The sequence below is a fragment of the Protopterus annectens genome, chromosome 10.part0 (assembly GCF_019279795.1).
Source record: "Protopterus annectens isolate FY-2018-M chromosome 10.part0, PAN1.0, whole genome shotgun sequence".
NCBI classification, from domain to species: Eukaryota; Metazoa; Chordata; order Ceratodontiformes; family Protopteridae; genus Protopterus; species Protopterus annectens.
The window spans coordinates 1,713,301,992-1,713,318,636 of record NC_056744.1 but is presented as its reverse complement, the minus strand read 5'-3'; the positions used below and the strand labels follow the sequence as shown (position 1 = coordinate 1,713,318,636).

At 40.8% G+C, this 16,645-nt stretch overlaps 1 protein-coding gene across 1 annotated transcript in view; it reads left to right on the top strand.

The window, feature by feature from the left end:
- LOC122814459 (zinc finger protein 91-like) overlaps window positions 1-16,036 on the top strand; it is a 586,949-nt gene extending 570,913 nt beyond the window's left edge. The window contains exons 15-16 of the mRNA XM_044087039.1: window positions 9,990-12,449; window positions 14,168-16,036. Of these exons, the coding sequence (XP_043942974.1) occupies window positions 9,990-11,446 (1,457 nt within the window). The 3' untranslated portion in view covers window positions 11,447-12,449; window positions 14,168-16,036. The remainder of the gene's footprint in view (window positions 1-9,989; window positions 12,450-14,167) is intronic.
- The last annotated feature ends 609 nt before the right edge of the window (window positions 16,037-16,645 follow it).

Here is a 16,645-nt window from a genome sequence, read left to right as displayed (position 1 = left end):
GTTTATACTTCAACAACTCTTGCCTTTAGGGATATAAACTGTGAAATGAAGGCTCTCTAACAGAATGTCTGGTAAAGGAGCCTGGAGAAGGAACTTGTCCAGGTATGCAAAAATTTGAATATCCCCTGAGTTGGCAGAAGGCAATTATAGAACTAAGCATTTTGTGAAGACCCTATGACCAAATATGCCTTAGCCCTCTTTTCTCAAGCCACTCAGCTCATTTCTGAGCTTCCAGAGTCAGGCATTAAGTCCAGCTTACTTCCATTTTTGGTTCCTCTTCTGAAGCAACACACCATTCCATTAAATGCAGCTATGATACAGTGGAATCATTTGCCAGAGCTGCTGCATCTGGCTCTGTCTTGAGGAGGTACTCTGGGCTGAGACTCCAGCCATTTCCAGACAATAGTAAAGTTAAAATAATGGATGCTCCATTAGATTCCAAGGCCTTGTTTGGATTTGCAGCTGCAGAACTTTGTATGTCCTTGCAGGAGAAGGGTGAGGAGCTGCAGGATCTTCAAAATATTGTTGTGTCCCCAGTTCCAAAATATCAAAGGAACTATCCTTCTAAAAATCCCTTTGTTGGACGAGGAAGGTCTAGATTGCTTACTAAGAGTAAAAAAACTGCCAAAAAATCTTGCAATGCCAAGACTTTTCTACTACTACTACTACTACTACTACTACTCCTGTCCAGAAGCAACCTTTTCCAAACAAGCCAGGTAGTCTGTGACTACCAACCTCTTTGCAGCCAGATCCCGCTATCCTTACATCTTTCCCTGTCTCTCCCTGCTTGGAAACTGATCACCCAAGACTCCTGGGTTCTTTCTATTATAAATACTACTCAAGGAACCCTTTAAGAAGTAATTCCTTCCCAAAGAGGAAAAGGATTCTACTCAAGAATGTTCCTTCTGCCCAGAAAAGATGTTTTTTGGAGACCCATTCTAGGTCTGTCACATCTAAACACCTTTCTGAAGGTTCCAACCTTTTGTATGCTTTCCTTAAACAGCCTACTTCTTCTCATTCTTCCACAGGCCTTCATGGTGTCTGTAGACATCAAGGATTCCTACCTTCACATCCCTATTCATCTTCTTTACAGGACATTTCTGCATGTTGCTGTTGCTTCCTCATATTTTCAATTTTCTGCCTTGCCCTTTGGTCTGTCTGTGGCACCAAAGGTCTTCACAAAATTCTTAGTTCTGTAGTTGCCTTCTGCCGACTTGGAGGTATTCAAATTTTTGCATACCTGGACAAGTTCCTTCTCCAGGCTCCTTTACCAGACATTCTGTTGGAGAACCTTCATTTCACAGTTTCTCTTCTGGAAAAACTAGGCTTCACTATAAACTTCCAAAAATCCTTTCTCACTGCTTCACAAGACCATGTCTTCCTAGGATGCAGAATACAAACATACAAAATGTTGGCTTGTTTGCCTCCTCAGAAAGTCATCTCTCTAACAGCTTTCTTTCAGACCATCATTCCATTTCAATCTCTGACAACCAGGGAGTTCCTCCACCTGCTAGCTTTCATGGCATCCACCATTCCCATGTTTCCTCTCGCCAAACTTCACATAAGGAAATTCCAGTGGTATCTCTGGTCATTCTGGATGCAACGTGCTCAACCACTAGATTTTGTTATTCCTCTCCTTCCCTGCTTGAAAAAAGAAATTCAGTGGTGGATTCAGCAGGTTACCATGAATCCAGGGCTTCCTCTCCAGCCAAGTCTTTTGTTCCAGGAGGTATTCACAGACACCTCTGACATGGGATGGGGGCAAACATTGCTTCTTGAAAGGTTCAACATGTGGTCTCCTTCCCATATGAAGGAACCCATAAACATAAAGGAGACGAGGACTGTCATTTTGGCCATGCAAACCTTTCACTCTCTCTTTCTTCCAGGTCCCCTAAAATGGGTCACAGAGAACACTGCAGTTCTTTGGTGTGACAATCAAGGGGGGACCAAGTCATATCTCCTGTACAGGTTGGATCTCAGGGCTTGGGAGTTGACAACTCAGTATCAAGTAACTCTTCAAGCAGTTTACATTTCTTCCAGTCAGAATGTTGTGGCAGACACGTTGAGCAGGTCCACGACTCAATCCCATGAATGGATGTTGCACAGAGATGTAGTTTTGGACATTATCCACCAGTGAGGTACTCCTCAAGTAGATTCCTTTGCCTCCCCTATGAACAGACAGCTTCCAAAGTTTTGTATCGGAGTTCCCAATCCTCTGGCATGGAAGGTATCCTTCTCATGGAAGGAGATGTTTCTCTGTGCATTCCCCCTTCCCCCTTCTACAGGAAGTTGTGTTAAAGATATAACTGGACCCACCAAAAATCTTGCTGGTAACTCCCTTTTAGTCAAGACAACTTTGGTTCCCCCTTCTTCATTTAGCCAAGGGCAACCATCACAAGTTAACTCACAGGGTGGATCTACTCACGCAGGACAAGGGATCCCCAATACACCCACAAATGTCAACCCTTCATCTGGCACTGGGGGTGATAGGGGTTTGATTCTTTTCAGACAACTTTTTTTCTGAGATGTGCTTCAAGTTCTGTTGGAGGCCAGAAAACCCAATGTTAGGAAATCGTACTTATCCAAATGGAGGAGGTTTTCCAACTGGTGTCTTTCTCAAAACCTGCAACCATTGTCTGTGGCTATTCCTGTGGTTTTGTCTTATCTGTGTGAATTACTGAAGACTCTCCAAAGATAAGAATACAGTATCCATGGGACCAGATGACATCCCGGGTTGTGTACTACATGAACTACAATATGAACTGGCACCTCACCTAAGTGTCATGTTTAATCATAGCCTCACCTCAGGCTTCATGCCCACTGAGTGGCACACAGCTACAGTTATCCTACTCCACAACGGGGAATCCACCTTGGATCCTGGGAACTGCCGCCCCATCAATCTGACGAGCCTGATCTGCAAGGCCATGGAATGTATTATCATGGAACTTATAAACAAAGACATTGGCAACCTTCAAACACTGGACCCCACCCGGTTTGAGTTTGTGAAGGGCTGATCTTGTCTCCTGAACCTGATTGACTTCTTCGAATCAGTCTCCAGAGCCATGGACAAGGGTAAGGTGGTTCACACAGCCTATCTAGACCTTGCCAAGGCCTTTGACACCATCCCCCACTCTGGAATCATAGATAGACTTACTAAACTGGGCATTAATCCCTACATCACTCGATGGGTTGCCAAATGACTTACTGACAGAACCCACACTGTAAAAGTAGCCAACTCCAAATCCAGCTCCAGGCAAGTGACAAGTGGAGTACCTCAGGGTTCAGTCCTGGGACCACTCTTGTTTGGCATCTACTTCTCTGAAGTACAGGCCAACACAAAGGGACTCTGGCTAACAAAGTTTGCAGATGACTGCAAACTGAGAGCCATTATTGAATTCCCAAATGATGTGGATACTGTACAAAAGCGCCTTACAGAAACAGATGCTTGGTGCCAAAGTCATGGGTTCCAGCTCAATGCCAAGAAATGTATAGTTATCCCATTTGGAAAAAAAATGTAATGCTGAATTACTGCATAGGTGGCAGTACACTAAACACCAAAAGTGTGATAAGAGACTTGGGGACACAGGTGGACAGTGGTCTCCCCTTCGATAACCACATCGCCACAACAGTCAGGAAATCCTATGTGGCACACCTAATCACTAAGGGCTTCTCATCCAGAAAAAAGGAGGTCATTGTCCCACTGTACTCAACTCTCATTAGACCCATTATAGAATACAGCACCCTGTTTGGTATGTACCTCTCAGGACATCTGTAACAACTGGAAAGGCCGCAGAAATATCTCGCTAAAAGAATCACAGGCCTAAAGCAGATGCCCTACACTGACCTCCTTAAAAAAACTCCAGCTATACTCTGTCGCATATCGTCTACTCAGAGGTGATCTCTGCTTAACATACAAGGCCATGTCAAACCCAGAGCTGTTGGGCATGCTACACTTAAAGAAATCCCAATCTCTTAGAGCCACATGCTCCAGGGATCTAAACCTTGTTATCACAATAAACAAAACATGCTAGAGGGATAGGTTCCTGATCTAGAGACACCCCAGACTCTGAAATAGACTGCCCATACATGTCAAGCAGAGCGCCTCTTTGGCCCTCTTCAAAAGGAACCTTGACGATTACATGGGAGAAAGGAAATTCACCCCAGGAATCACGTCGGTCGCCCTGCTAGACAGGAGTCCATGGAAGTAAATAATGTGGGAAGAAATAGCCAGAGAATTGTTATGGCTAGGCTTGTATAGGCCCTAGGGCCAATAGCCTAGTACTAACCTATGAACCTATGGATTATCATGCTGATCAGAAAAAGTTCATCTTTCAGCCATCTCTGCTTGTCTGCCTATGGCCCCACCTTTGGCTTCAAGACTGGAAGTCGAGCTTTTCTTGAAAGGCATCTTTTATATCAGACCACCAAGGAAACCAGTTCCTCCTCCTTGGGATCTAAGTTTTGGCTTCGAAATACTTGAATTGCCTCCCTTTGAGCCAGCAGTTTCTTCTTCTCTCCAGCATCACACTTGGAAGACCATGCTTCTTTTGGCTGTCACTTCAGCCATAATGGTTTCCAAGCTTCAGGCCTTTATGGCTTCCTCTCCCTTTACTGTTTTCCATAAGGATAGGGTTTGCCTACGTACTAATCCCTCCTTTATGCCAAAGGTGGTGAATGAGTTGTCACTTAAACAATCCAGTAATTTGCTTTCTTTCCCTCTCCATATTCTTGTAGCGATAGGGTTTTACACACCTTGGATGTGCATAGACAAGTCAGATTTTATTTGAATAAAACCATGTCTATCAGAAAATCTGATCGTCTTTTCATTTCTTGTCATCCCAGGGCTCTGAGCAAGCCTGTTTCCAAGCAGACAATCTCCACTTGGATCTCTAAGGCTATTGCTTTTTGTTTTTATGGGTTTCTTGGAAAAACCCTTGCATCTCCAGTTAAGGCTCATTCTACTAGAGCTGTGTCTTCTTGAAGTGCTTTTATCCAAGGGTTTGGATACTTCTGTCCTGGAAGCAGCTTAGTCTTCTGTTCATACCTTCACAAAACACTACAACTTGGATGGTATGTCTAGATCTAGAGCTGGTTTTGCCAGGGCTGTTCTTCAGGGGTTTGTAGAGCATGCTACTGCCCCTCCTCCCGCTCTTTCCTCTGCATGAGCTTTGGTATTCTCCCTCATGTTATGAATACTGCAACATATGAGCAGAAGGACATAGAATAGTTCTGTGAAATCTTACCATAACCATAGCTGTACTTCTCTTCTGTTTGTTGCAATATTCTAACCCTCCCTCCTCCCTCCTGATGCTTATTTGATTTATGGATGTGTGTTTATCTCAGTTTATTTATCAGGCTGATGTTCTTCTTGAGTATGGTACATGCTGACGTCTGCTTTAATCCCGATGTTACTTTATAGCTGACATTGGACGGGGACCTATGTGTGACATTGCATGTACCTGACAGTAGCTTTAGACTTTTGTATATTGGCCTATGGCAGACTCCCTCATGTCATGAATACTGTAACGTATAGAAGAGAAAGACATCTATAGTTATGGTAAGATTTTACACAACTATTCTTTCTTGAACATATACCCTAGATATCCTGTTTATAGTTGTCTGGGTTATACAGCATTACAAAGTTAACCACGTATCATATGTGGTGCCTTCTATATGTCAGTGGAGTGGTATTTTTATACCCCATGTAGAGCCATGTTATACATTTGTGAATAGTGGATTTGCCAGACTCCTGCAGATATTCTATATCACTGGGAGGGGTATTTACATGTGCTGTGTAGACCTGTGATATACAGCAGTGTTGTGGTTATATGTGTGGTATTTGCATACCCCTTGCAGAGCTGTGGTCAATACTCAACCCCCCCCCCAAAAAAAAATATTAGGTGACCTTAGGCATTCCCCCCAACTTTTCATTTAAGTACAGCACTGACACTGAACCTTCTGCTGTCAACCACTGTTAATGAAGCTGTTCTGGTCAGCCGTATGCAATAATCAATTCCTCCCTTTAGAAAAATTCAAGTGAGTTAGGCATCCTCCCCATTTACAGCAGTCAGTGCCATAAAATCTGAGGTCACTCTAGCTGCTAAGTGCCTGATCAAGTACATGTCAAATGGCACATTGTACTCTATTTGTTGGTCTAATGAGGGCTGAGTACAACAGGACGATTATTTCCTTGGATCTGGATGCCATACCTTTATAAGTTCATAGGTTGGTACTAGGCTGCTATCAGCCCTAGTGCCTATACAAGCCTAGTCATAACAATTTCCTGGATATTTCTTCCCACAGTATTTACTTCCCTGGACCTCTGTCTAGCAGGGCGACTGATGTGATCCCCGGGGTGAAGTTCCTGGACCTCTGTCTAGCAGGGTGACTGATGTGATCCCCGGGGTGAAGTTCCTGTCTCCCATGTCAAGGTTCCTTTAGAACCTTTTCCTTTTTGTACCACTTTAAAGGATTTCCTCACTAGTGCAGACACATGGCAGTCAAAGTTCAGGCTACTCTCTATCTGTGTACCTAGATCTCTCACCTCTGAATCTACTCTAAGGGGTCAAGATCCTCCCGAAGGATGTCTACATCATTGGGGGATTCAGTGATTGCCCCCAGCTTGCAGTCTGCATACTTTGTCTTCCAGAGGCCTTCCACGTTAACCTTGACTTCAGAGAAGTATATTCTGAGCAGGAGTGGTCTCAGCACTGAGCTCTCTGGTACATCGCAAGTAACTGACCTCTTGCTGGATCTGGATTCACCAACTTTAACCACGTGTGTCCTGTCCATCAGCCTGGTGACATAGGGATTTATGCCAAGTTTTGTGAGGTTTATTTATAATACCCGAGTGGGGAATTGTGTCAGATGCTTTGGCCAGGTTGAGGTAGGTGGTATGTACTGTTCTTATCCATGGCCTTAGTGACTTTCTCAAAGAAATCCACCAGATTCAGTAGACATGGCCTGCCTTTGACCAAGCCAAATTGGGTCTGGTCCCTGGTGTATGGCCCTACATATGACGTCCCAACCGCAACCAGGCTGAGAGCTTTTGTATAGGAGCAAACGTTCAGGTCCTGGAGACGGAGAATCCTACAGTGAGAATACTGCAACATGGAAGAGAAGAACATCTATGGTTAGGGTAAGAATTTACACAACTATTCTTTCCCAGGGCATTTCTGTTATGCATCTGGAATTATGAAGTTGGTCACTGAATTCAGTGTATATCATGGGCGTAGGCATTTTTACACGGTGCTTAATGAAACTAGGAGCATAACATTTGTTTTATTTTAGGTATTCAATAATTAGTACTAGTGGCCCTTTTTCAGTACAAGCTGCAGGAAAAAAACTCTATTAAAGTAGCATAAAATAAGATGCAATTGAAAAGAAGCACAGGAAAAAAATATAAAATACAAGTTTAATTAGAAAAATTAAATGAATGAAACATAAGTTGTAAACATTGGTTTGTACAATGACAAAAGAAATTTGAAAAAAAAAAAATCAGACTATTTATGCAGACGAAAATAAAAATGCAGACATAAGGGAGGTACAGCACTTGACACATTATGAAGTAAGATTTGATCACAAGTATTTTCTTTAATTAAAGAGCAGGAGAGTGGAATGTAAGGTATGTAGATAGTCAAGAAGGAAAAAAATTGTAAGAGCTTACGAATCGAATCAGTAGAGAGTAAGAGTGAGAAGATTTTATGAGTAACGTGTTACGGATAAAACAACGTTTTTTAAGCATGTGTGAGATTCTTTAAGGCCCTGTTTAGAGGGACAAAATAGAGTGGTTTAATAGGTTCATATAGGTGTAGCAAATGAGGAAATTACGTTTTTATGTAAAGTAACGATTTAGCTTTATTACAAAGATTTTAGCGTTCGACTCGAAGTATAAAACAGTGGGGATAAATTCCAAAGTTTGGATGCTGTAATGGAGTGTAAGGAATTGCCAAACTGATTGTGGGATTTTATAGATGTGTAATAGATTTGGACCTGAAGCACTAAAGTCGCCTAGCAGAAGTATAAATATGCAGAAGATTTGTAATGGGTAGATGTTTAATGGGTTTAACAAGGAAGTTATGAATGATCTTTGATTTATAGTTGAGTGTTCGGTTGTAGCTGACCTAATTCTGTCAAGGCTGCGCAATGAAGAGCATAAGCGGGTTTATTAGCGGCAAACATACCTATTTTTATTGTATGTAATTTTCACATTTTTAGCACTGTTTGGGGGATATTAGTAAAGTTAGAATTGTACAGTAGAGCTGAAAGTAAGACCGTTTTGGTCAGTTGAAACTGATCTGTAAGGTAGGGTTTGGACTTGAACAAATCCTACCAGTTTCGTGACTGACGCGATGGTTGATTTTGAGATGAACTCCGTTGTTACTCTCCAAGTAGCATAGCATGAGTGAAAAGTTCTATTTCAGTGTTGTCTAGTGATTTCTTTGAGATTGTTGTTGAGTATTTGTGCTTGGTCATAGAAGTAAAGTGCACATTTTTTTCAGATTTAGTATGTATAAGATGAGAGAAATTTAGGAAAACCTTAGATATATTGGAAAGATGACTGTGTGACTCTTTGCAGGTTATCTAAGGTATCCAATGAAGATGGAGTTCATTCATTAGCATATTGTAGTAGTATAGTGTTGTGATTTTGTGCAGGTCATTGTGACAAATATGTTAAGCAGTAAAGGTCTTAAAATAGATCATTGTGGCAAGTTAAGAGTTATGGGGAGTAATGTGAAATAGGAATCCTGCCAGCATACACTGTGAGCTGTCTAATAAGTGACTTTTGAACCAAGTCATATCGATTGTACTCATCTAACAATTATCTACTTCTCTGATTAGTAGTGTATGAGAGGCACTGTTGAAAGCTTTGGATACATTAAAAAAGAGTAATGCCGTATGTAACCCCCCCTTTATTTTTTTGTTCATTTCATGTAGAAAAGTTAATAAGGCAGATTATTTTATGTGGGTAAGAAAGAAACCATGTTTTTTTCTTTTTTTTTTAAATGAAAAATCCAATTGCATGTTCATGAATTTTTTCATGATTTTTTGAACTTCTGAAAGTTTTTGAACATTTGAAATTCTGAAGAATTGTATTAGTCTGTAATGATTTGCCTTCTAGCTGATGATAATCTCTCTTCCATATCGTCCACACATGCCAAACACTACATCTCTATTCCACACCTTCACCTCCTGCATTCTCTAAAATTAAAATTCCTATCTTCTTAATAACAATTACTGTCGATATGCTTTATCTGTTGCTAAGTCCACTAATATGTCTTCAACCAAATTATGGTTACCGAATAAATGGCTCTATTTTCATCTTCTGTTTCTAGTTTGCAGTTAAATATGACATAATTATTCTTCCATATCATGGTTTTGTCCCTGGGCTGAACCAGAAGTAGGTTTTTACAGTATTCTTGAATGGTTTTCACATCAGTAAGTAAATATATAAATAAAGCTGCACACATTAAAGAAGTTGCACTTAATTGTAATTCATTTCAACATCATTGCAATTGATTTCAATGTTTTTTTTTTTCATTTCTGTTGTCATTTGATCATGCATCAGATGTCTTACTGACTTATTTAATGGAGTTTAATAACCAATATAGGGGTCTGATTCAAAAGAACCCATTTCAAACACTGCTGCAAAAGTAAAAATGATACATTCAAGTGCTAGATGACTCACTAGTCTTAGTTATATGAGAAAATTCCATTGTTACTGGTAGACTATGTATGTGTTTGTGTGTTATAATAGTTGTGGACTGTTTTGCATCTACTAAACCTCTTCACTGAGAACCAAATGAAAGTCAAAATTGTATTTGTTTATTTTGGTAATTGCACTAATAACAGCAGGAAAAAATACTTTTGCAAACAGAAAATCTTTGATATTTAAAATGTTTCCGGAATGTTCTTGTAGTGTTGTGGGTGAAATGTCTGGCATAAATTATTTCATCAATGTAAAAAAAATACTAATATTGTCTTTTTAGGTGTCAGAAGCACAGAGGGCTCTGTAAGTTGGAGTAACCATTCATCATTTGGGACACTCCAGTTACATCATCCATCAAAGAATCAGCAACAGCACACTCAACTTAAGGGCTCGGACAAGGGTCAGTGCTCTCCTGAATCACAGCTTCACTCAGGACATAACTGCAGCAGGGACAGTGAATGTGATACAAGTTTTAACTGCAGCAGGGACAGTGAATGTGATACAAGTTTTACTGTACCGCAAAGTCCAGTAATCCATCAGAGCTGTCACTCGGAGAATGTGATGCACCATCAGGCCACTCACACAGGGAAAAAAACATACAAATGTCCTCAGTGCAATAAATGCTATAAAGCAAAGAGTGGACTCCTTTACCATCAAAATACACACACGGGGGAAAAACCATACAAGTGCTTAGAATGCAGTAAATGTTTTTCACGCAGCGGTAGTCTGATGCGCCACCAAACTATTCACACGGGGGAGAAGCCATATAAGTGCAACGAGTGCAGCAAGTGCTTTTCACGCAGCAGTAATCTGGTGGCCCATCAGGTCATTCATACAGGATTGAAGCCATATAAATGCACTGAATGCAGTAAATGTTTTTCACATACCCGTCATCTGGTACGTCATCAAGCCATTCATACAGGGGAGAGACCGTATATATGTGCCGAGTGTAATAAGAGCTTCGTACAAAAGAGTGATTTACTAAAGCATCAAAAAACTCACTCTGGGGAGAAACCATATAAATGTGCTTTGTGTAACAGGAGTTTTATACAGAAGAGTGACCTATTAAAACATGAAATGACTCACACGGGGCAGAAACCGTATAAATGCCCTGAGTGCAGTAAGTGTTTTTCACGGAGTAGCAGTTTAATGCACCATCAGACCATTCACACAGGGACGAAACCTTATAAATGTCCTGAGTGCAATAAATCTTATATAGAAAAGAGTGGTCTTATATATCATCTAAAAACGCACACTGTGGAAAAACCATATAAATGTGCTGAATGCAGTAAGTGTTTTTCATATCGCAGCACACTGATGCACCATCAGACCATTCACACGGGTGAGAAACCATATAAATGTCCCGAATGTGGTAAGTGTTATAGAGACAAGATTTGTTTGCTGTACCATCAAAAGACACACACGGGTGAGAAGCCGTACAAATGCCCAGAATGCGGTAAATGTTATAGAGGAAACAGTGCTCTGCTGTATCATCAAAAGACTCATGCAGTGGAAAAACCATATAAATGTCCTGAATGCAACAAGTCTTACAGAGGAAAGAGCGGGCTTCTATACCACCAAAGGACTCACACGGGGGAGAAGCCATATAAATGTACTGAGTGTAATAAGTGTTTTTCACGTCGTAGTATTCTGATGAACCATCAGTCCCTTCACACAAGGGAGAACCATATAGATGTGCTGAATGCAGTAAGTGATTTTCATGTAGCAGTAATCTGAAATTCATTAATGACCCAAAAAGGTTGTATAGGAAACTACGAAATGAAAGAATAACAGTGATAGAGCCACCCCAAAAAAATCAATGAATTTTGGAGAAACATTTTTGAATATCTTGTTAAACTATACAAAAATAATGATTAGGTAAAAAACATAATTATTAGGAAATGCTAATGCATGGAATGAAGTAATAGCCAGTGAAACTGAGACAAATTTAAACCAGGCTGCTCAATGGAAGCCCCAGGTCCACAGCTGTACCTATCTCTATCTTTGTACTCTTATTTAGCTCTTATTAAAAATTACCAACAATGGGAAAAAAACTGTACTTCTTACAAGAAGACCTGCAAGCCATCATAAGAACTTTCTGATCAATAATTTGCCTTCCAATATGTAAATTGTATACCACAATTGATAAGACAGGGTTTACAACCATTTAAACAGAAATTCAATTCTGGCAATTGAACAGAGCAGTAAAAAAAGAAAATTGTGTGGAACTAAGGATTATCTACTATGAAAGCCATAAAGAAAAGCTGTTATAATGGGTGGAATCTATGGTATGGCTAGATCACAAAAGCAAAAAAAAAAAAAAAAATGACACTGCTTCCCATTCATGGATCTCAAAATGCTTCAAAAATTACAAAATATACCACATGTGATATGTTATGTAGTAGTCGTTCTGAATCGCTGGTAAACCACTTTGACAGAATAATAAAAAACCCAGATAGAAGAATTCAGCCGAGGATATTCCAGGCTTATTTTCAGTATTGATGCTTTGTTTTGCCCTTAGCCCATTAAGTTGTTTACTTAACAGCCTTGCTAAATGTCATCTCTCCTTTTTTGGATGATTCAAAATTGTATATCTCATCTTGCAAGCCTCTAAAAGTACAATTGCAAATGGTTAAACTTTTTCAGATGACAGCAAAATGACATTTGGCATTGATACATATGAAAAAGGGTGATGTTTATAGCAGGAAGTCTGATGGAATGTGTAAATATCTGGGAATAGGTTCATAGGTTCATAGGTTTATACTAGGCTATCTGCCCTAAGGCATTTATAAGCCTAGCCCAAATTTTTGTGGCTTACGCCACCCCTTATATGAAAAAATACTGTGCCCATTAGTTTGTTGTGCCTCTGTCCAGCAGTGAGACAGAGATGATTCCCGGGATAAACCTACGATCTCCCATCCACAGGTCAAGATTTCTCTTGAACAGAGCCAGCGAGGTGCTCTGCCTCACATGGATCAGGATTTTATTCCACAGCATAGGGAGTCTCTGAGTGATAAATCTATCCCTCCAGCACATCCTATTTATATCCGTGCTAAGGTTTAAGTCGCTTGCTCTAGTGGTTTTGGTGGATTTGGATTTTTGAGGTGGAGCATGTCCATTAATTCGGGTTGGACATGGCCTTGTATGTCAGGCACATGTCACCTCTGAGCAGACGGTATGCAACTGAATAGAGCTGGAGTTTCTTCAATCTGGCAGCATATGACAGATTTTGGAGTCCCTTTATCCTTTTGGTGAGGAACTTTTGGGGTCTCTCCAATTGCTGCAGATGTCGGGTGAGATACATCCCGAATGGGGCATTGTACTCGATCATTGGTCTGATAAGTGAAGAGTACAGGGGAACAATGACCTCACTAGATCTGGATGTGAATCCCATCATGATCAGGTGGGCAATGTAGAAGGTCTTTCTAACCACTTTAGCAACGTGAGTGTCAAAAGAAAGGCCACTGTCAACCTGGGTCCCCAGGTCCCTGATAACCTCTTCTGTGCTTAGTGGATTGCCACCTTATATGGTAGCTTGGGGTTACCTTGTTTTTCCCGAAGGGTATGACTATACATTTTTTGGCGTTTAACTTCAGGCTATGGCTCTGGCACTAGCTATCTGTTTCCGTGAGTCCCTTCTGAAGGATATCCGTGTCCGATGCACTTTCCACTATGGCACCCAGTTTGCAGTCGTCTGCAAACTTTGTCAGCCAAAGTCCTCCCATGTTGGCCTGTACTTCTGAGAAGTAGATGCCGAACAATAGGGGGCCAAGGACCGAGCCCTGTGGGACACCACTTGTGACCGGCTTGGAGTCTGACATAGCGCCAGCAACTCTAACCCTGTGGGTTCTGTCCTTAAGCCAGTTTGCAACCCATCTTGTGACATATGGGTTTACATTTAAGCTGGTAAGTTTTTCTACAATACCCGAGTAGGGTATTGTGTCGAAGGCCTTTGCAAGGGCAAGGTAGGCTGTATGGACTGCCTTTCCCTCATCAATGGCCTTGGTGACTGTTTCGAAGAAGTCAACCAAGTTCAAAAGGCATGATCTGCCCTTGACGAAACCAAACTGGGTCGGGTCCAATGTCTGCAAGTCCTTTATATCTTTGTTTATGAGCTCCATTATGATCCTCTCCATAGCTTTGCAGACTACACTTGTTAAGCTTATGGGGCGGTAATTACCAGGGTCCGTAGAGGCACCGCCTTTGTGGAGTGGGACCACAGTTGCCGTACGCCACTCCTTGGGCACGTATCCTGTGGTAAGGCTGAGATTAAACAGCTGCCTTATGTGCGGGTTTAATTCCTCATTTAGCTCGTGTAACACACAGCCGGGGACACCATCGGGTCCCATCGATGCTGTGTTTTTAGCTTTAGAGAGAGCAGCTTTCACCTGCGCATTTGAGATGTCTGGGAGGCTACACTCTGCTGGGATAGTTATCTCTCCTTTAGGGGGGGGAGAGGCGAAGTGTCAATAATATAGCATGAACAAATGGGAACAAAGCTTAGTAACAATGTTTTAGAAGATTAAAAACAATACTGAAAAGTGCTCTGATATCTATGAATAAAGTTCAAACTTTAAATCATCTTGCCTTCCCTTTTCTGACTTACAACTTTGGTATGATTGATTGGCCTCAGGATTGGATACAAAAACAACAAAACTACTTTATGCTTGTCAAATGATGTATAAAAACATTATTTGTAAGATTATACATTTGTCAGTCTGAAGGGGTGGTTGGGTAGATATATATATATATATAGGTGGGTAGATACATTTATGCTACATTTGATCAAAAATGCTTTTGACTGAATCGGAAAAAAAACGACAAAGTACATTTGACTGAAAAGTCATTTTGTTGAAAACTTTTAAAGTCTAGAGATGGTATTTGTGGTGTTGTTTTCGATCATAGGAGTTATTAGGGTATTAATGTAGAAGATTCTGTGTGGGGTAATGCCCATCTTCAAGTTGTACCCCCAGATTTGGAGATGCATCTGATTATGTGCCTGTGCTGATTCGCTGTGTGTGCGGTTTTCTCATTCCACAGATTCCAAAAGCATTTAGGAAGGAAGCAGTTATGGAAATCCAATCAGAAGTGAACAGAAACCTGGTAGCAATGGCTAGCTATAAAAAGTAAAATAAAAAAGATAACGTTCTCGACCAAAACAAATGTAGAAAGTTCATAATGATGGTAACATTTCCAGAGGAGGAGGAGTAGTTGACCAGCCACATGTTGATCAAGATTTGATGCATGTGTGGTTCAGGTGAGAATTTAAACCAAAAGATAAAAGGTTAACAGCAGCTGAAGACAGTGATGCAATGGTGCAAAAATGTGTAGAAAAGGGAGGCGGTACAGACAACTGCACGTTTGTACTACAAAACTAAAGACAGTTACACTTTTTGTAGCAGGGTGTCATACACCCATAGCTAATGATCTATATACAGAAAACCACAGTGATGTGTAGATATTGTTGTACTGGAAACTTTGGAAAAAGAGCCAAAAAAATGTATGAAAATAAAAAAAATATGATGATGTGAGATCATGTAATAGTAACAGTTAAGAAAATAGATGCAAGAAAACTAGATATGAAGTCTAGTCCAAGAACAGGAAAAATGTCTAGTCCAAGTCCAAGAAAAATGAGCAAAAGTATTCCTAATCATTGAAATATCTACACCTAATGATTGTCATGTTCTGTGTACAGAGAAACACAATCATAATATATCGGGATATGCAAGCAGAACCTACAGCACTGTAGAATAAAGACAACCAGACAGTCCCAGTAAATAGCAGGAGCAACACAGCTAATTCAAATAACTCTGAAATGTGCATAAATATGCTACTGATATGTGTATCTCTGTATGAACTACAGGAGACCAGTTTTGGTAGATTGTGGGTGATTTTTGGTAGTGAAGCTGTATTCATTTTATGAACTCTTATTGCGCCCCAGTACAGGAATGAAATCCATTCCTGTCACAGTATTAGATACCTAAAACATTGCAACCATTAAAACAGAAAAGTGTTAGTAATACCAGTTCAATATTGTACACCATGCATGTGATGGTTTAAAAAAATCTGTTGAAAAGTGAGCGACAGTTTCACATCTTGTTAGTGGTTGTGATATATTCAAGGCTGAGGGTCTGCTTAACGAAAGGCATGCTAAAGTTGGAAGATTGTTGCATGAGGATTTTGCCATCACCACAACATAACGGGTATTTGAGAAGCACTGGAAAGGTGAACCACAACAAACTATGAAAACTGAGTAAGAATCACATAGAAATCATAGGTTCATAGGTAGGTATTAGGCTATCGGCCCTGGGGCCTATGCAAGCCCAGCCAAAAAGGTACCCTGGCTTTTGCCACCCAAGAAAATTATTTTCCTGTGCCACTGTCGAGCAGAGCCACAGAGGTGATTCCCCGGGGTGAATTTCCTATTTCCCATCCAATCATCAAGATTTTTCTTGGAGTGCTAATGAGCTTTGTTTGATATAGATAGGTGGTTTATTCCAGAGTATGGGAAGTCTTTGGGACTGGAATCTATTCCTCTGGCATGTTCTGTTTAATGCGGTGACGAGGTTTAGGTCCCTAGAGCATGTAGCTTGGAGGGATTGGGATTTCTTTAAGTGGAGCATGTCCAACAGCTCTGGGTTTGACATAGCTTTGTATGTTAGGCAGAGATTACCTCTGAGTAGGTGATATGCAACGGAGTAAAGCTGGAGTTTTTTGAGACGGTCGGCGTAGGGCATCTGTTTGAGGCCGGTAATCTTCTTTGTGAGGTATTTCTGCAGCCTTTCCAGTTATTGTAGATGTCTTGTGAGGTACATACCAAAAGGGGCATTGTATTCTATAATGGGTCTAACGAGTGATGAGTAGAGAGGAACAATGACCTCCTCTTTTTCTGGATGAGAAACCTTTTATGATGAGGTGTGCCACGTAGAAGGATTT